We start from the raw sequence: 22,272 nt of genomic DNA, 5'->3' as shown, positions 1-22,272 counted from the left end.
TGGTAAGCTTGTTTCAGAAATGAAAAGAGAGGAGTGGACCCCAACTGAGTGGTGCTCAGAGAATGGTTCCCTCTGGGCAGGGAGGCCATGGAGTAACTTTGGCAGAGAATGGGGATATATTAAGGTATTTCACAGGATGGTGTGTGGCATAAACCCCCTCCTCCTTTCTACAAAATCTTCATAAATATACGCATTGCTTGCCAATGCACAAGACTGTGGAGTTTTGTTTTGCAGATACAATAAAGTGCTAAGTAAAACCAGAACGTCCCTTAAAAGACAACCACACACAGATTACATATATGCGATTTCAATTCATCCTATATAACTGGAACAGAGAGGATAAGTGATTTGTCAAAGGTCACAGAGCTTGTAAGTAGCAAAGCTGAGATTCAAAAGTAGGTATTATCTATTTTTATACCTTATATATTTTTATATACTTATATACGTAGCAAAGCTGAGATTCAAAAGTAGGTATTATCTATTTTTATACCTTATATATTTTTATATTTTTATATACTTATATATTTTCATAATAGGTATTCTTCACTATTGTGTTATAATCACCTCTCAAATTCTCAGTGCTTCAATATAATTTTGACTGATGATATGTGGTAAATGTGTTCAGTAAATTGAATTGTTGCTATACTTTAAAAGCTTTTCATATTATTTCACCACAATATTTAAATAACCAGTTGATATATGAAAGAAAAATCTCTAGTAATTCTGGGACAAAGAAAACCTCGTTATTCAATAAGGTATAACAAGACTGCTAGAAAGGCTTGATACAATGCAACAATGTTTTGAATTATTGCTTCCCTCAATATTTTCCATTAGTTATCATTTGGCCGTTTATTTCATTTGTTTCCTCTCAGCTGTAACATGTTGGTGGTGTAGAGAGTCATTCAGATAGTCACTACCTAAAACTGTGAAGGACTCCTGGATTTGCCAGCCCAGCATGCAAACCCAAGGAGGAGTTTCTGCACTGACCTCATTTGTTGTCATATTTAAAGGTCTGAGACTGGGGGCACAGGGTGGTGCCAAAGTCCACACAGAGGGACTCTGCCCTGGTGCCAGCATATGGCACCTTTGAAAGGCCCCTGCTCCATGCTCACACTGAGCATCAGTGGAACAGCTCAGAATGATCCCACCCTCCCCAGCCCCAGTCACTATGGCAGACCAACCAGCTACAGAGCACATTTTGAGGAATGCTGAAAAGGTTTTCTCTGCCTGCATTTTCATCTGTTACAAGTGCAGTGGGATTATCTTTAGGGGCTTGTATGACTTTGTCCTAAGACAAAAAAACATGCAAGTTTTAGTACAATTTAGTTTGCCAGAATGTGCTTCATTGTTTTCTCTAAAATTCCACTTAGTGTGAGGTTTGTTAATTAATATGTCCAACCATTTTTTATCGAGTTCCTACCTTATGCCAGGAATGGTCTTCCAATAGTAAACAAAAGGGCACAGTTCTTATAAAGATGCTAACATCAAGTAGGAGGCAGAGAGGGCAGAGGGGAGCAATCTGGCATCTGGGACAGTGGGAGGTGATTGCTTGACTAGACTCAGCACAGAGAGCCACTCAACCTAGACTCCATGGCCAGAGAAGGAGCCCAGCAGAGCCAAGGACTTGTGTGCTGTGCTGAAGGACTTCTAGGCATTAGCTGGATGAAGGAAAAAAGGAAGAAAAAGAAAAATCTCCAAGCAGAGAGAAGAAAGAAGAACATGTGCAAAAGAAACAAAAAAACAAGAAACACCAAAAATACCCCCCCAAAACAAAACAGACATAGTGATGAAAAAGTTCTATGCTTGAACTGTGCACTATTCAAAAAATACTATTTGGAACTAAATATAATGGGTTTATTTGTGCATCTCCATTTATTCATAAATCCAATTTTCTTGATGTGAATTTATATAACAACACAGCTCAGGATTAAACTCTACAACATAGTCAGATGGATCACATCTGGGGACACAAACTAGCAGAATTTTGCTTATTGTCCGGACAAGAGATTAGTACAAGACTGAAAATTAAATTTTTAAATATAATTATGTGACAAGTTTAGAAATGCTTGAGAAATTTGGAGGAATGTGTTTACTAGTGTGATTCTACCAAAAATTTAAGTATAAAAAAGAAAAGAGAAGAGATCATAATATATTTACCTTAAATTCTGTTTTTTGAAAGTTAAGGCAGTATGAACTTGGCTTGTGGAAAATATATATATTCCTGAAAAAAAAATAATTTGTAACAGGTTATTGTCACTATATGCAAAGACTACCATGTTAAGTTTCTTAGGATCAAATAATTTTAGGCAGAAAGTTAAAAGAAATAACAACTGTATTGAGTTAGTTGCCCTAAAGGGATAAAAATGATCTCAGTGAATAAATTGTCTTCATTTTAATTAAAAAACAAGCCTTTGAGGAAAACCTGAAACTGGAATGAGATTGATTTAGCTATTGGTGCTATTTGGATAATGAATTTATCCATTTTTTTCTTCTAAAACTTTTATTTGATATTATACCAACATCAGGCTAAAATTAGCTTAACTCTTTGAAGGATAGCTAAAAATTAATAGGCTATATAACCATTGTATTAAATACACAGAAGCATATCCTGATGTGAATTTGAATAATAATGCAGCTCAGAATTTAAACACTGCAACATAGTCAGATGGATAAAATTTGGATACGTACTGAAAGCATACACAGAAGTCTTCAAAATCTACCCATATTTCCTTAGAAATACCGTTATTGATTATTGCAAGTTCTTCCTGTGATTTTTCCTGTGTTGCTGTTGGGCTGACCAAATCTCTTTCCAAGCTAAATCCATCAGTTTGATGGAAGTCACTCAATCCAGAGTCTATTTGTTCATCTGTGCACAGTAGAACACAAACATGTCAAACATATCTTCTGTTGTTAAATAATAAGCTATTAACATATTGAAAATTATAGAGAGGAGTTCAAATATCAAAGTCCATTTTGGGGGAAACATTTACTGATATAATCACTTACATGCAAGCCTCAAATTTAGGGCGGTCTATACAGAAACACATTTCATACAGTTAGGAGAATTTAATCGTAACTTCTATGCATACTACAGTATTCAGAAATTTTGAAATCACTGTGATAAATGTGTGTACACATTCTTTAGAGAGTGTGACATCACAACAAAAATTACTAGCTCATGTACTTAGAATCTGCTATAGACAGACATATTTATATAAGATGGTTCACACGACAGAAGGGGAAATAAAAACCTGAAAATTCTAAATGTGCTCCAGTAAGCCATTTAATTGCTCAACACAGTTGGTAATTGTGTAGCTTTATTTTATATTTATCAAGAAATGTCATAAAATTTCATGCAGACTTCTTGAACCAAAACTATATATATACTCATGCCACACTACCTTTTTTTTGAATTATAGTCTTGGCCTAGTGTTTGTTTTGGAAGTGAGGAATTTGGAACGGTTTCATTTTTTTGATCACAATGCGCATTCATTAAAACACATGAACTTTACACATGGGTCCCTAATCAGATCCTCTTTTATTTTTATTTTTAGCTTGAATTTAACAGTCACATTATCTATTCTTTTGCTTAGCTCAGAGCAGATTAGACTCAATAAATCAGAGGAGACATTGAAGAGAGCCAGAAGGGAGAGCTAAAAGCTGTCAAGAAGCAGAGACTCAGGTGTGTCGTGATGTCCACTGGAAAAAAAAAATTATGAGAATATTATTAATTTACCTTTTGCAGGTATAACTGAAGTAGTATTACCCTGTAAATTGAAAAGAACACATTAAAAAAAAACTTTAAATTCAACAAAACATTATAACTATCTAAAGATCAAAGTTTTTAAGAGGTAATACATTTTTTAAATTCAAAAAATGGATTTCTTGAAAAATGTTAAAACATACAGTAAAATAAGGAATTTATTTCTAACATTAAAACTCAATAGACATGAATTTAATTAAATAATTGGCTGAGGGGTTAAGTTTGTAACATTAAAACATGGAATATGTAAATTTATTAAATGATTTAATCTGATAACAAAATTAAAACAATATTATCCCTAAGTAGACATACTACATGAGGTACCTGTCATTAATAACAGATAAATTATGATTGGCAATTAATATAAAGAACCTAGAAAGCCTAGTTTCAATTACAAAAATGATTTCTGAAAATTTTAACAGGGAAATTAAGGGTGAATTTACGTATACAAATCTGTTTTCTCTGGAACACAATTAAAATAAGTGTAAATGATCAAATGGTATAAACTAATACAGGCTGATTATGGGTGATGTCAACAATATTTTGGATGATACAAAGTGTATAGAGGAGACAGCAGAGTAGAGATAACTGAATACCAAGTGCTAGTGTGAAGCAAGCCTACCCATCCTTAGGATCCCAGAAATAATTAGCAGGCATATGAGGAATGAGGTGTGGGCTGAAAACATGGAAATGGGTTTAATGTCTACATAAGGAACTCCCATGTTCTTCCTAATTCCTTTTGGTTTAGCATCTAGCCTTATTCTGCCTAATCAGGACACTAAAAATTGCTTCAAGGGATAAATTAAGTGAGAAGTCTCTAGATCTGAATTCAGGTACTGTGGAAAGCAGGAAAGGCTACTGTACAGACAGGAGAGAAATTAAGTGAAAGTCCACATGCAGAATATTGCAATTCCCAGCTCAGTAACCCTACCCCTGGAGGAAGATCAGAGAACTGCTAACTGGAGAAACCGACCAGAATCAGGGAAAAAGCCCAGTGACACTGACTTTTGGAGACAGCACCACCTCCAAATGAACCAACTCATCCCCAAGTATCCTAAGTTAAAAGCATCAGTTAATAAGCTCTAGCTATGCCATAAAGCTGCTTAATCAGCAGCACGTTAGTTCCTTACATTTATACATAGAACAAAGTACCACCAGACAATTGAGAAAAGATCCTTATATGAAAGAAAGAAACTAATGGGTGTGGGTGGAGAGATTCAGAAAAAAATGAAACAATAACATAGGGAGCATTTTTTTTCTTTTTGTCTTTTTTACTGACCGGTAACGGGATCGCAACCCTCAGTGTCGCGTCTGTACTGTATAGGGAGCATTTTTTTTCTTTTTGTCTTTTTTACTGACCGGTAACGGGATCGCAACCCTCGGTGTCGCGTCTGTACTGTGCTCAGCCAGTGAGCGGGAACCGGTCTGTATGTGGGATCCGAACCCTCGGCGGGAGCGCCGCCACGCTCCCAAGCGGCGCACTCTCCAGTGCACCACCGGGCCGGCCCTAGGGAGCATTTTTTTAAAAATTAGTAATATTAGAAATATAAGAGAATATTTGCCTATCAAATAAGAAATTTCTACCAAAATTAAGAAAGAATAAGAGAGAGCTCTTAGAAACTAGAAATAGGATGAGTGAAATAAACTTAATAGAAAGTTTAGATAGTAAAGTTGATACAAAAGACAAAGAGACAAACTATAAACTCTTAGGAGAAAACATAGGAGGAAGCTTGATGACACTGGATTTGGCAATAATTTCTTGGATATGACACCAAAAACATAGGCAACAAAAGTAAAAATAGATAGATTGAGCATCAATATAAAGAAAACTGATGTGCATCAAAGGATACAGCCAACAGAATGAAAATGTAACCTACAGAATGAGAGAAAATATGAGCAAATAATTTATCTGATAATATGTAAATATCATTAATATTTAAAGAACAATTTTTTTAGTATTAGAAAGTGGAGACTAACAGACGAGAAATCTATTAAGGAGAATGAATACACTTTAACATTTTTAAATTCTTTTTAAAAAAAATTCTAAACTATTGCATTATTATGAATAAGCAAAACCACATAACCCCAGACTTCAGGCCCACTCTAGCCTTAGGCACCAGGTGGACACCTGTGGACACAGACTCCAGGCTTGCCCAGTGCCAGTTCAGTTCCTGTGGCCCCACCTTTTATGCTAGCCCCTCATGGAAAGGGCTTACTTATGCTCCGCAAACTCAGGGTCCAAGCCAATCCCAGTAGAACTCAGTGTTGGGCCAATCCCTATAGACCCAAGCTCAAGGACAATCCCTATGGATCCAGGTTCCGGAACAGCACCTGAAACCTACATCCAGGTCAGGCCTGTGGACCTAGCTTCCAGGCCAACAACTCTGCACTTAGCCTTCAGGCTGGCCTCCACAGACCAAGGCTCTAAGCCAGGTCCCATGGTCCAAGACTCCACTAGATCTAGGGTTCAGGACATCCTAGTAGTCCCAGTGCCAAGGTGACCCACACAGATCAAGGCTCCAGGTCCATTTCCAGCATCAGTGCAGGACTAGCTCTTAGGGACTTAGGCTCCAAGTTTATCCGTGTGGACCCAGGTACCAGGCCCATCCCCAAACCAGGTCAGCCCCTATGAACCCAGACTTCAGGCTAGCCCCCATGGATACAGATTCCAGGCCCAGTCCTGCAGATTCAGGTGCTAGGCCCACCCACCTCATGACCCTGTCACTAGGCCAGCCTGCCCAAGAAATGCAACAGCAAGAGTGCCCATGGACCACACCAAATGAGCTTACAGAACTTCTAGATGAAGAGGTGAAGGGATTTCTCAGACAAAGGCAGTCTGCAAAGACCAAAATAAATCCCTTCAAATGTGTAGGCATCAGTGTGTAGCCACAGGAATCAAGGACAATCAGGGAAACATGACCCCAAAAGGGGAACAAAATAAAGCATCAGTAACTAACCCTTAAAAAAATGGAGATTTATAATCTGCCTCACAAATAATTCAAAATAATTAAGAAAATTCATGAACTTAAAAAAATATAAAAAAAGAAAAAACCCACATATACATAACCAATCCAACAATATCAAGGAAACAATAAATATCCAAAAGAAAAAAATTTAAAAGAGATTAAAATTATATATAAAAAGATCCAACAAATTCTGGAGTCAAAAGCTACAATAAAAAAAAATGAAATGAAAAATGCAATGGAAATGTCAACAGAGAATTGACCAAGTAGAAGAAAGAGTCTGTAAACTCAAAGACAGGATATTTGTAAATATACAGTCAGAGTAGAAAACAAAGATTAAGAAGAAATGAAGTAATCCTATAAGATTTATGGAATGGCATTAGAAAAGTAAATATTGGGGCCGACCCCGTGGCACACTCGGGAGAGTGTGGTGCTGGGAGCGCAGCAGCGCTCCCGCCGCTGGTTTGGATCCTATATAGGGATGGCTGGTGCGCTCACTGGCTGAGCGTGGTGCGGACGACACCACACCAAGGGTTGCAATCCCCTTACCGGTCATAAAAAAAAAAAAGACATAAAAAAAAGAAACGTAAATATTGGAGTGATAGAAGCTCAAAAATAAGAAGAGACAAAGGGTAGAAACTTATTTAAAAAATAATAGCAGAAAACTTTCCAAATCTGAAGAAATTTATAAATATCTAAATACAGGCAGGTCGAAGGTCTCCAATCTATTTTAATACAAATAAGTCTACAACAAAACATACAGTTTAACTGTCAAAAATTAAAGACAAAGAGAATTCTTAAAGTAGCAAGAGAAAAAAAACAAATAACATATTAAGAAAGTTACAATGAGGCTAGCAGCACACTTCTCAGTGGAAAACTTATAGACCAGGAGAGAGTAGAATTATATATTCAAAATTCTGAAGGAAAAAACACCCTGTTTATCAAAAATACTGAACTCAGGAAACATGTCCTTCAGAACCCAAGGAGAGATAAAGACTTTCCCAGATGAACAAAAGCTAAGAAAGTTCATTGCTATCAGAACTGTCTTCAGAAAAATGCTAAAGGGAATTCTTGAAGCTGAAAGACAAGGAGACTAATTAGTAACACAAAAACATATAAAAGTATAAAACTCACTGGTAAAAGTATGCACACCATCAAATTCTGAATATTCCAATACTGAAACAGTGTATAAAAATTACCTGTATCTTTAGTATGAAGGTAAAAGACAAAACTATTTAAAATGATAATAGCATAATAGCTACAATGACTTGTTAGGAGATATATAATACAAAAAGATACAAATTTAATATACCAAAAACATAAAATATGTGTGGGGTGGAGTTAAAGTATAGTTTTTATATGTAATCAAAAGTATAGTTTTGTATGTCAAGTTGTTATCACCTTAAAATAGTCTGTTATACCTATAAAATATTTTATGTAAGCCTCATCTATAGCTACCAAGCAAAAAATTATAGTAGACATATAAAAGATAAAAAGTAATGAATCAAAGCATACCACTAAAGAAAATCACCTAAATACAAAGAAATACAGTGAAAGAGAAAATAAGGAACAAAGGATATACGAAAACCAGAAAACAATGAACAAAATAACAGTAGTGCTTGCCTATAAATAATTACCTTGAATGTAAATGGTTTAAGCAGAATAATAATAATAATAATAATAATAATAAAAGACCCAACTGTATACAGCCTATAAGAGACTCACTTCACCATTAAATACACACATAGACTGAAAGTAAAAGGATGGAGAAATTATTCTATGAAAATGGAAACCAAAAGGTAGCTATATTTATAGCAGATAAAATAAGTTTTGACTTAGTCAAAAACTGTTATAGAAGAGTCAATTTAGCAATATAACAATTTAGGATATAGCAATTATAAATATATATGCACCCAGTGTTGGAGCACATAAATTAATAGATCTGAAGGGAGATATAGACTGTGATGCAATAATCGCAGGAGACATCAAAACCCCACTTTCAGCATGAACAGATCATCCAGACAGAAAATCAGAAGGGAAACATTGATCTTAAACTATGCTTTAAACCCAGTGGACCTAGCCAACATGTACAAAACATTCCATCCATCTAGCACCAGCAGAACACATGTTCTTCTCAAGCTCACATGAAACATTCTCCAGAGTAGATTGTATGTCAAGCCACAAACCCAGTCTTAAAATATCTTAAAAGGTCAAATTTATGTCAAGTATCTTTTCTTACCACAGTGTTATAAAACTAGAAATCAAAAACAGGAGAAATTTTTAAAAATTCACAAGTACATGGATATTAAACTGCATGCTACTGAACAACCAACCAATGGATCAAAGAAGAAATTAAAAGGGAAATTAAACGAAAATTTTGTGACAAACAAAAATAAACACACAGCACACCCAAACTTCTGGTATGCAACAAAAGCAGTTCTAAGAGAATTTTATAGCAGTAAATGTCTAAATAAAAGAGAGAGAGAGAGGGAGATCTCATATAAACAACCTAATGTTAATCCTCAAGAAACTAGAAAAAGAAGAACAAACGAAGCCCCAAGTTAGTAGAAGGCAAAGGTAAGAGGAAAAATAAATGAAATAGAGAATAGAAAAACAATAGAAGAGATCAATGAAATTAAGAGTTGTTTTTTTTTTTGAACAGATGAATAAAATTGACAAATCTTTAACCTGACTAATTGAGGGGAAGAAAAGAGAATATTTAATTAAATACAGTTAGACATGAAAGAGGAGACATTATAACTGATACCATAGAAATGCAAAGAATGATGAGACTACTATGAACAATTATATGGCAAAAATATTTTTAAAATGGGGCCGGCCTGGTGGTGCACTGGATAGTGCGCCGCTTGGGAAGTAACTTACTGTACTAGGCCACCATTATCCTGATACAAAGCCAGACGAGGTCACTTTAAGAGAAGAAAATTTCAGGCCAATATCCCTGATGAACATAGATATAAAAATCGTCAACAAAATACTTGATACCTGAATTCAACAGTAGATTAAAAAGATCATTCATGATCAAGTGGGATTTTTCCCAGAGATGCAAGGACAGTTTAACATATGTAAAGCAAAAAAGATGGTACATCACATTAAGAGAAAGAAGAAGAAAAAAAACAAACAAACAAGTAATCATCTCAATAGATGCAGAAAAAGCATTTAACAAAGTTCAGCATCCTTTCATAAGAATAACTTTCAACAGACAAGGTATAGAAGGTATGTACAGGCAAACCTTAGCAATATTGCATATTTGGCTCCAGATCACCCCCAATAAAACGAATATTTCAATAAAGCAAGTCACACAAATATTTTGCATCCCAATGCAAATAAAAGTTATGTTTACACTACACTATAGTCTATTAAACGTGCAAGAGTATTATGTCTAAAAAAACAATGTACATACCTTAATTATAAAATACTTCATTGCAAAAAAAAAAAAAAAAAAAAAAAAACTGCTGACAGTCACCTGAGTCTTCAGTGAGTCATAATATTTTTTTTCTGATGGAGGATCTTGCCTTGATGTTGATAGCTGACTGATAAGAGTGATGGCTGCTGAAGGTTAGGATGGCTGTGGTAATTTCTTAAAATAGGACAATAATGAAGTTTGCTTCATCAGTGGATTCTCCTTTCACAAAAGATTTCTCTGTAGCATGTGATGCTATTTGATAGCACATTTTACCTACAGTATAACTTCTTTCAGCATTGGAGCCAATCCTCTCAAACCCTGTTGCTGTTTTATTAACTAAGTTGATATTCTAAATCCTTTGCAATATTCTAAATTCTTTGTTGTCATTTCAACAGTGTTCACACCATCTTCACCAGCAGTAGATTCCACCGCAAGAAACCATTTTCTTATCTCATCCATAGGAAGCAAATCCTCATCCATTAAAGTTGTATCATGAGATTGCAGCAATTCAGTCATATCTGCAGGCTCCACTTCTAATTCAAGTTCTCTTGCTTATTTCTACCACGTCTGCAATTACTTCCTCCACCGAAGTCTTGAACCCTTCAATGTCATAAGGGTTTAAATCAACTTCTTCCAAACTCCAGTTAATGTTGATATTTTTACCTCTTCCCACGAATCATGATTGTTCTTAATGGCATCTAGAATGGTGAATCCTTTCCAGAAGGTTTTTTCAATTTACTTTGCTCAGATCTATCAGAGAAATCACTATATAAGGGTTTAAATCAACTTCTTCCAAACTCCAGTTAATGTTGATATTTTTACCTCTTCCCATGAATCATGATTGTTCTTAATGGCATCTAGAATGGTGAATCCTTTCCAGAAGGTTTTTTCAATTTACTTTGCTCAGATCTATCAGAGAAATCACTATATACAGCTGCTATAGTCTTATAAAATGTATTTCTTGAGTAACAAGATTTGAAAGTCAAAATTACTTCTTGATCCATGTGCTGCAGAATGGATGCTGTGTTAACAAGCATGAAATAAACATTAATTTCCTTCACATCTCCACCAGAGCTCTTGTTATGACTAGGTTCATTGTCAAAGAGCAGCGAAATTCTGAAAGAAATCTTTTTTTCTAGCAGAGATCTCAACAGTGGGCTTAAAATATTCAGTAAATTATGCTGTAAATAGGTGTGCTGTCATCTGACCTTTGTCGTTCCATTTATAGAGCACAAGCAGAGTAGATTTAGCATCATTCTTAAGAGCCCTAGCATTTTTAGTCACCAACTGCATTAGCCCATTACAAGAGAGCTAGCTTGTCTTTTGAAGGTTTGAAGCCAGGCTTTTGTTCTCTCTAGCTATAAAAGTAATAGATGGCATCTTCTTCCAATAGAAAGCTATTTCATCTACATCAAAATTTTGTAGTTTAGTGTAGCCAGCTTCATCAATTATCTCAGCTAGATCTTCCAGATAGCTTCTGCAGCTTCTACAACATCTCTTGCTGCTTCACCTTGCACTTTTATGTCTTAAAGATGGCTTCTATCCTTAAACCTCCTGAACCAACATCTGCTAGCTTCAACCTTTTCTTCTGCACCTTCCTTTCCTCTCTCAACTTTCATAAAATTGAAGAGAGTTAAAGCCTTGCTCTGGATTAGGCTTTGGTATAAAGGAATGTTGTGACTGGTTTGATCTTCTATCCAGACCACTAAAACTGTCTATATCAGCAATAAGTCTGTTTTGTTTTCTCAATATTTGTGTGTTCAATGGAGTAGCTCCTTTAATTTCCCTCAATAACTTTTCCTTTGCATTTACAGCTTGGCTAACTGTTTGGCACAAGAGGTCTAGCTTTTAGCCTGTCTCAGCTTTCAACATGCCTTCCTCACTAAGCTTATTTCCAGGTTTTGATTTAAAGTGAGAGATAGGCAACTCTTCTTTTTACTTGAACACTTAGAGGCCACTGTAAGGTTATTAATTGGCCTAATTTCAATATCGTTGTGTCTCAGGGTGTAGGGAAGCCAGAGGAGAGGGAGAGAGATGGGATCAGCTGATTGGTGGAGGAGTCAGAACACACACAACATTTATTAAGTTTGCCATCTTATATAGACCTGGTTCATGATGCCCTAAAACAATTACAATAGTAACATCAAAGATCACTGATCATAGATTACCATAACAGATATAATAATGATGGAAAATGTTTCAAATGTCGTTTGACTACCAAAATGTGTCACAGAGACACAAAGTGAGTATATGTCGTTGGAAAAATGGAGCTGATAGAACTGCTCAACCCAAGGTTGCCCCAAACCATCAATTTGTAAAGAATGCAGTATCTGCAAAGTGCAATAAAGCAAAGCACAATAAAACAAAGTATGTCGGTACTTCAACACAGCAAAGGTCATATATGACAAACCCATAGTAAACATTACTACAGTCAGTGGTGAAAAGTGGTTTCCTCTAAGACCAGAAATAAAACAAGGATACACACTCTCACCACTTCTACTCAACATCTACCTAAAGTCCTAGCCAGAGAATTAGGCAAAAGAAAGAAATAAAAGGTATCCAAATTGGAAAGAAAGCAGTTTGCAGACAACAGAATCTTATATATAGAACACCCCAAAGACTTCACCAAAAAACTGTTAGAAATAATGAATAAATTCAGTAAAGTTAGAATTACAAAATCAACATTCAAAAATTAGTAGCGTTTCTATACACTATCAACAAACTATTCAAAGATAAATCAGTAAAACGATCCCATTCATAATAGCTATGACTTAGAAATATATTTAATTGAGGAGGTGAAAGATCTGTACACCGAAAACTCTAAAACACTGATAAAAGAAATTTAATATGACACAAATAAATGGAAAGATATCTCATGTTCATGGATTGTAATAATTGATATTATTAAAATGTCTGTACTACCCAAAGTGATCTAGAGATTCAATGCAATCCCTATCAAAATTTAAGTAATATTTTTCCACAGAAATAGACAAAAAAAATCTTAAAATTTGTGTGGAATTACAAAAGACTCAGAATAATCAAAGCAATCTCAAGCAAAAAGATTAAAGCTGGAGGCATCATACTACCTGAATTCAAAATATACTACAAAACTATAATAATCAGGGGCCGGCCCGGTGGCGCATTGCTACAGTGCGCCGCCTGGGAAAGTGCGGTGGTGCTCCCGCCGAGGGTTCGGATCCCACATACAGACCAGTTCCCGCTCACTGGCTGAGCGAGGTGCGGGCGCAGCACCAAGGGTTGCGATCCCGTTGCCGGTCCCGGTCCGGTATGGGCGCGACACTGAGGGTTGCGGTCCATTGCCGGACACGAAAAAAAGACAAAAAAAAAAAAAACTATAATAATCAGGGGCCGGCCCGGTGGCGCATTGCTACAGGGCGCCGCCTGGGAAAGTGCGGTGGTGCTCCCGCCGAGGGTTCGGATCCCACATACAGACCAGTTCCCGCTCACTGGCTGAGCGAGGTGCGGGCGCAGCACCAAGGGTTGCGATCCCGTTGCCGGTCCCGGTCCGGTATGGGCGCGACACTGAGGGTTGCGGTCCATTGCCGGACACGAAAAAAAGACAAAAAAAAAAAAAACTATAATAATCAACAGCATGGTGTTTGCATAAAAATAGACACATAGAACAGACACATAGACAAATAGACCAATGTAACAGAGTAAGAGATCCTAGAGATAAATTCAGGTATTTACGCTCAGTTGATTTTCAACCATGGTGTCAAGAACACACAACGAGGAAAGGACAGTCTCTCCAATAAATGATGTTGTGAAAGCTGGTTGCAAAATAATGAAATTAGGCTCTTATCTCACATCATATACAAAAATCAACTCAAAATGTATTAAAGACTTAAATACAAGACCTGAAACTGTAAAACTACTAGAAGAAAACAGAGGGCAAAGCCCTATGACATTGGCCTAGGCAATGATTTCTTGGATATGATACTAAAAGCATAGACAACAAAGGCAAAAATAAACAAATGGGATTACATCAAACTAACAAGCTTCTACACAGCAAAGGAAATAATCACAGAGTGAAGAGACAACCTATGGAATGGGGGAAGAAAATATTTGCAATATCCAAAATATGTAAGTAACTCAAACAACTAAAGAACAAGAAAACAAATAACTTTAAAAAAAAATGGACAGAGAATCAGAGCAGACATTTCTCAGAAGAAGACATACAAACATCCAACAGGTATTTGAAAAAAAAAAAATGTTCAGAATCACTAATCATCAGGGAAATGTAAGTTAAAACCACAGTGAGTTATAACCTCACACTATCAAAAGACAAAAGGTAAGTATTGGCAAGGATGTAGAGAAAAGGCAACCCTTATACACTGCTGATGAGAAGGTACTATGATACAAACACTATGGAAAACAGAATGGAGGTTCTTAAAAAAAAAACAAAAACTAATATATAACCCAGCAATTCCATTTCTGGGTGTCTATACCCAAAGGAAATGAAATCAGTATGCTGGAGAGATATATTCACTCCCATCTTCACTGGAGCATTACCCACAATAGCCAAGATGTGAAATCAACCTAAATGTCCATTAACAAATAAATGGGTAAGAAAACACGGGATATATACACAATGGAATACTATTCAGCCTTAAGTAATAAGAAGATCCTGTCATTTGTGACAACATGGATGAATCTGCAGGGCATTATGTTGACTGAAATAAGCCAGACACTGAAAGACAAATACCACATAAATCTCACTTAGATGTGGAATCTAGAAGAGTCAAATTCATAGAAACAGAGAGCAGAATAGTGGTTGCCAGAGGCTTGGGGTGGGGGATGGCTGGGGCAATGTTGGACAAAGGATATAAAATTTCAATTAGAAGGTATAAGTTCAAGAGATTTAATGTACACCATGATGACTATCGTTAATAATGCATTCTTGAAAATTGCTGAGAATAGATTTTAATCATTTTTAAAGGAAAAAATGATAAGCATGTGAGGTTATGCATATTTTAATTGGCTCAATTTAGGTGTTCAACAATGTATACATATTTCAAAACATCACATTGTACATGACAAATATATACAATATTTTATTGATTAAAATAAATTAAAAGAAAAAAAGACAGTAAGAAGAGTGAAAAGATAGGACATAAATCTGGATAAAACATACACAACCCATATAACTACTGAAGGACAGGTATCCAGATTTCACAAGGAACATCTGTGAGTTAATAAAACAAGACATACAACCCAAAGGGCAATTAAGCAAAAGACATAAGCAGGTATTGCACAGAAGCACAAACAAAAATGGCACTAAATGTGTAAAAGATGTTTAGTCATATCAACAATCAGTTAAATGAAAATTCAAAATGCAGCAAACTACTTTTTCTTACCAATTGCTTGGCAAAAATCGAAAGAAAAAATTACCACACATTCTGTGAAACTGTAAGAGAACATTCATACATTCTGAGTACAAATGTCAAATAGTACTTATCCCATTGGGTATATTTAGCTATGAAAGTTCTCAATATTATTTTATCTGTTGATGAAACGATTTTTCTTAATGTACAAATTTATTCATAAAAGAATTGTAACAGTAAAAGACTGAAAACAAACTGACCATCTATAGAGTCTGGTGGAAACAGACTACAGTTCATTAACATAATGAGAAATTATGCAACTTTAAGAGTGAAGATACTATTTAGGAAAAGATTGAAATCACCTCCAGTATATGTTAAGCACCTTAAAAATTTGTTAAATTTTGAATAGAAAAAGAGGTCACAGAATATTGTGTGTGTTGATGTGCTTGTGTTACTTTTCATTTGCATAAAGCAATCCTGAAAGTTTCCTACAGAGGACAAAACAGTGAAAATGGGATGGAGAGGTAGGTAAGTGGAAGCAATACTCCTAAATACACTTTATATATATATTTTTTATTTTTTGTATATGTGAATATATTATCTATTAAAAAATAAAACATCCTTTTATACCTACCATACTGGCCAATGTCATACAGTAGTAAATACTGGCCAGGACATGGAGCAAAACAAACTCTCCTCCAGTGCTGGCAGGAGTGGATATTGTTACAACCACAGTGGGAAAGAATAATCATGGTTCCATCATTTGCAATAGTGAGAAACAAGAAGTGACAGATACAGCCATTAATACTGTGATAGATTACAAAGTTTGGAGCATATTTATATAATAAATACCATCACCCAGTGAAATAAATAAAATGTGACATGCAACAAAAGAGATGAAATTTCACAAACATGATGTTAAGTAAAAGATGTCACAGAAAAATTAATGCAATAAGAGTCCATTAAAATTATATAACAATTATCTAAGCTATGTGTTGTATATAAACATATATACAATTGACAAAATTTTTAAAAAGTATGGAACTGATTATAACAAAGTCTGAATGGCAAACAGGATATACAACCCAGATGAAACACACAGGGGACTTTCATAGCTGATGAAAATTCCATATTCTAACCTTGGACATAGATGCATAATATATTTATTTCAGTAGTATTCTTTATACTGTTCAGGTGTATGTTATACATTTCCTTGTATGAATATTTCATAATTCAAGAAAAATTATCTATAACTAAAATGGTAAGAACGACATAGTTACCTGACATATACCTCCCGTTATTTGACACAAGTCTGGCTGGCTAAAGGTTGCAGTTTCATCATTTTCAGTGAGGGAAGATAAACCAGATTGTGGAGTCATCCCTTTCTTAATAAAAGATCGCACATTATGCCTAACAAAAACAAAAACAAAAACTTCTGTTATTTTAATCTTTTTTAAAGTTACTAATCAATAACTGCAATTTTGTCAACAATAGAAAGTTCTGATTTTTTTCATCTTGTCATTCTCACTCTTTCGCCACCAGTAATTTTTTAACTTCATATTAAAACACTAAATAGCTTTATACATTACTGAAGAAACATTCTATATCAGTCAATGTATTAGTATAAAAAGATTTTGGAAACACTTTTAAAACTATAGTAGTCAACTTTGGATGTTGGTGATCAAAACACAGAAATCTGACATTTAGAATTTAATTAAGTATCAAAGTAGTATGTCAGTGAAATAGAGCTTAAAGTCAGAAATTTAATTATGAGTCTTGAGCACTGATGTTTATGACTGGTAGCCAAGTGTACTGTACACTTCCTTTCAAGAAATTGCTGATATGACCCCAAAACACTATCACCATAGCTAGAATTTTATAGGTAAAATAAAAAGGCATTTGTTGCAATGTATACATTTTAGGTAAGTGTGTTTCAAAGGTTAAATTAAACTCTATGTACACAGACTTCATAAACTTGGATTTTTTTTCCAGTTAGTGTTCCGTAAAACTTAATTCACCCGTAACTAAAATTGTCTGATTTACATAAGTTTGCCACTAGAGGGTAGCACAAACATATTTTTGAGGCTCCAATTCTATCAAACAAGGCCAGGAGCCAAGAATGGGCAAACCTGACCTGTTTTTACAGAGAAGTGATCCAATGAAAGGAAGTTGTGATAATAGTCATTTTCAGGGGCTTGCCAAAGAAACGCATGCTCTTGTGTTGACTTGAGAACTCTGACTGTACAGCAAAGCAGGACAAGGAGCATGTCTTTTACATAGGATGAAATGCCATTCACCTATCTTTGCACTTGGCTCTGCCAGATAGAATGAATATGCAAATGAATTCATAACAGAATCAAATAGTGAATAGATTAGTTGAATCCAATCAAGTGATAATGTCATTTGCATATGGTATTAGAATTTCATCTACCTTAATCAAGTAATAAAGCTGGAAGAAGATACAAGAAAATCAAGTAAGGAAGTAACTCAGGGAACTCAGCTTATGAAACCAACCCATTAGTGGTTCCTACTGGCATAGAGATTCTTAAAGGCTGGGTACACAATTTAAATTGTAAGAAAATTTGTTCTGGTGGTCTGCAGCTCCCAGTGCCTAAACGCTTATGAAACCAACCCATTAGTGGTTCCTACTGGCATAGAGATTCTTAAAGGCTGGGTACAGAATTTAAATTGTAAGAAAATTTGTTCTGGTGGTCTGCAGCTCCCAGTGCCTAAACCCCATGAAATCTCTGGTTCGTATGCAAACCCAGCTGAGAGAACCAAAAATTATTTAGAATGGCAAAATTATCATCTTTAGTGAGTGTGATAGTTAATCTTAGGTGTCAGCTTGAGTCGATTAAGGGATACCCAGATAGCTGATAACACATTATTTCTGGGTGTCTGAGAGGTGCTTCTTTAGGGGATTGTTGTGTGAGTCAGTGGACTGAATGGGGAAGATACATCCTCTCTGGGGGTGAGCACCATCCAATCATCTAGGGGTCTGAATGGAACAAAAAGGCAGAGGAAAGGCAAATTTCCTCTAGCTCCTGGAGCTGAAATGCCCTTCTCCTGCTCTAGAATATCAAAACTTCAGGCTCTCCAGGCTTTGGCCTCCGGGACTTGCCCCCTCAGTTCTCCATGCTTCAGCCTCAGACCCAGAGTTACTGAATCAGCTTTCCTGGTTCTGAGGTCTTCGAACATGGACTGAACCACACTACCAGCATCCTTGTTTCTCCAGCTGCAGATGGCCTATCTTGGAACTCCTCACTTTCCATAATTGCATGAGTCAATCCCCCCAGCAAATATCCTATTATATATCTGTATATCTCTATCAATATCTACCTATATCCTATTGGTTCTGTCTATCTGGAGAACCCTACTACAGTGGGTAGCTTTAAGCATAAAATTAATTTTAAAAAGGTTAATGCTTCAAAATTTTTATGTTGTCATTAAAAATTCTGTGTAAATGCTATAAACCGAAGGTTTGTGTCCCCCCCAAAAAATTCATACGCTGAAACCTAATCCCCATGTGATGGTATCTGGAAGTGGAGCCTTTGAAAAGTGATATAGGTCATGAGGGTGAAGCCCTTGTAAATGGGCTTGGCACCCTTACAAAAGAGACCATAGAGAGATTACAGCGAATAAACAGCTATTTTTGACCAAGGAAATGGACCTACACTAGACACCAAATCTGCCAGTGCCTTGATCTTGAACTTTCCAGCTTCCAGAACTGCAAAAAATGAATTTCTGTTCTTTATAAGCGACCCAGGCTATGGTATTTTTTTATAGCAGCCTGAACAGATTAATACACTATGTATAGACTGGTCAGGAATATAGATCTGCATGGGGTGCAATTTGCTGTAAAGTCTCAGGCCCACACCAGAGCTTCCACACATCCCAGGTGTATTGGACCTCACAAGACCTAAAAGTGCTTAAAAAGTCAACAATTAAAACCTGAGCTGCACAAAAAGCCTTCCTCAGAAAATCAGCAGCAAAGCAGCAAACCTGAGCTGCACAAAAAGCCTTCCCCAGAAAATCAGCAGCAAAGCAGCAGTTCAGCTTAACCAAAAGGCTCAAGTGAGGGTCCCACAGGAAGTTCCTCCATTTTAGAAGTAAGCAAAGAACATCAAATTAGTTCTAGTGGAGAGCTTACATGGTGGGGGTAGCTAATAATCCAACACAGAACTGAAAGAAAACACAAAACACCCACAGGCCAGAGACAAAGTTCTGATATTAACCAGTAAAGGTCTAACACCACCAAAGAACACCTATAAAACCTAGAAGAGCTGGAAGCCCCCTGGGGTCCTGAGCTGGGGTGGGGGTGCCAGAGCCTCAGCCACACCCCCCTGACATCCACATCCAGCCCAGAGATGACTGACCTGCCACCAGAAGCCTCCTGGGCCCCTGAGCTGAGCTGGGAGGGCAGAGGGCCTCAGTCATGCCCCCCTATGCTCAAATCTAGCCCAGCAACAAACAAGCTAGACTGGAAACCCCATGGGACCCTGAGTCAGTGTTAGGGGGCTCTCGGGCCTCAGCCACGCCCCTCCCCCCACCCCCCACAACCAGGTCAGCAAAGGAGACAACTGTAGGCCAGCCCTGCCCACCTCTCCTCTATCCCCCTACTGCCCCCTCCCCTCCCCTTTCCAGTGCACTGTAACATCTTAGAATGTAAAATAATAATAATAAACTTTTTTTAAAAATGTACTTTTTGTACCAAACTTCTTCAATCTAATTTTTCTTTGTAAGATTTATCCATGTTGTTTTGTGTAGCAGTACAAAGGTACTTCAAAAAGTTCATGAAAATATTTATATTATCTTTTAATTCTATTTTTACATGAACTTTTTGAAGTATTCTTGTATTATTTCTTTCACTTTTATATCTGTATATTATTCCATTCTATTCATCTTTGGTTTTACTATGATGTGTCTAGTTGCAGTATTCTTTGTATTTAGTATTTAGTGTTTTCAGAACTTCCTTAATCTTGACTCAGATTTTTTACTTTTGGTATACTTTTGGCCATTATAATTTTATTTTTTGATTATTTCCAAATTCCTCTATCCCCTACTTCTGAGAATCACAGGCAAATATGTTGGTTACTTTCAACTTTTTCCATATGCCTTTTACTGTACTTTATTCCTTCCTTTTTTTTTTTTTTTTGTCTTCATGCTTCAATCTGGATATTATCTTTTGACGTATATTCTATTTTGCTAATTCTCTTTTTGCTTGTATCTAATCTGTCATTAAACACACCTATTGAGCTCTTAATTTCAGTTATTATATTTCTTGGTTGTAGAATTTCTATTTCCTAAAAACCATATTATGAAGTAATCTATTTTTCAAATATTTTTACAATTCTGTTAAGAAATAATTTAAGTACAATTTAACTGCACAAATTCAAAGTACAAATTACAGTATACATATCCATGTAATAATTACCTATTGTTGCAAAAAATCACCACAATTTAACGACGCTCATAAATCCACCCACTGTTTCTTCTCATTGTTGCTATTTGTAGACTTCCTGCTCACTTCTCCTGACTCAATAAAAATTTTGGCCCAGACTCATAGTCTTTCTTTCTATCCCTATTGTCATGATCAAGTATTAGTAAATTTGGATTTCTCCTGCTCTTTCTTTTCTTCCTCTTAATTCCTCTTCCATCTTCTTCATAGTCTCTGTAGTTGAATTTAGTTATATTTCTTTTTCCTAAGAGTAACACACCTCATCTTTTAGGTTTCTATGTCAATCATTTGATCTTGCAATTCAATTAGCTGGTAAAAACCAAAAATATTTATCAATGCTAATGTTTAAGTAAAACAAGATACATTTTTGTTGTTCTAAAACAATAGCCAAAGCTGTAAAGCAAGACAGATTTTTCAATCAGCAAAAATACTAGAAATGAAAAAAATTACTTGTTAGAATAATTCCAAATATTAAATATACTAAACCTCTCTGGCTCTCATCTACCTAGATGCCATCTCCCAATTTTGTGTTTCCAGCTGTAATCTTTCATCAGCTTTTATTCCCATTTTGTTTACTTCTTTTAGAAAAATAGTACTAGCAACTGTGACATCTCACTAAAGCAGTAAAACAATATAAAGAAGGAAAGGAAGGGTATTTTTCATTAGTGTCTTTGTTTTATGTATAATGTTTTCATATTTCTTTATTTTTGTAGTAAGAATTTTTATTGATTATAATAGGTAAGTGCTTTTTTCTCACAAGAAGAGTAATGCTCTTGCCAATAAATCTTCAGTATCCCCCCACCCTTTATTTAGATGTCCCTGGGATATAAGCACTCATTCAATTTATTTGTTTTAAGTCTTATGCTGATAAAACCCTTCAAAGTAGGCCTTACTTTAACCAGTTCAAAATTTATCTTACAATATTTATTGCTATAACGAGGAACCTAAGAAATATTGTTTTTCTGTAACAATTGCATTAACACAAATTTTGATACATTTGTCATCAAAATGTAAATGGACTGAAAAAGTTAAAATGTGTTGACTATCACATTAGGACATTTAAATTCAATTGGTCATTTTAATAGGATGAAGAAAATTCCACCAGTTATATTGTGTTATATAAATGGATTAGCTTCTCTCGTTTTAATCTATAAATAGAAATGTAGGTCAAACTAATGAAAACTAAAACTTTTATAATAATAATATTATAATAAAATGCTACAATTATGAGCAGGTCACTTATTCATTCCCTTTAACATTTAGAAGAAATTTATGCAATAATGAAAATGTTCATTTAAAATATTTGACTATTGAGGACT

General features: G+C 35.6%; 1 protein-coding gene across 1 annotated transcript in view; it reads right to left on the bottom strand.

The window, feature by feature from the left end:
* ADGB (androglobin) overlaps positions 1 to 22,272 on the bottom strand; it is a gene marked incomplete at its 3' end in the record, with an annotated part of 133,531 nt that overhangs the window by 34,063 nt on the left and 77,196 nt on the right. The window contains exons 12-15 of the mRNA XM_008586395.1: positions 16,776 to 16,905; positions 3,733 to 3,767; positions 2,689 to 2,868; positions 2,158 to 2,221 (exon numbers count right to left, since the gene is read on the bottom strand). Of these exons, the coding sequence (XP_008584617.1) occupies positions 2,158 to 2,221; positions 2,689 to 2,868; positions 3,733 to 3,767; positions 16,776 to 16,905 (409 nt within the window). The remainder of the gene's footprint in view (positions 1 to 2,157; positions 2,222 to 2,688; positions 2,869 to 3,732; positions 3,768 to 16,775; positions 16,906 to 22,272) is intronic.

Source organism: Galeopterus variegatus, unplaced genomic scaffold (genome assembly GCF_000696425.1).
Source record: "Galeopterus variegatus unplaced genomic scaffold, G_variegatus-3.0.2 Scaffold3972, whole genome shotgun sequence".
Lineage (NCBI taxonomy): Eukaryota > Metazoa > Chordata > Mammalia > Dermoptera > Cynocephalidae > Galeopterus > Galeopterus variegatus.
Note: the sequence above shows the minus strand (reverse complement) of the source record. Positions and strands in the feature narration are given on the sequence as shown.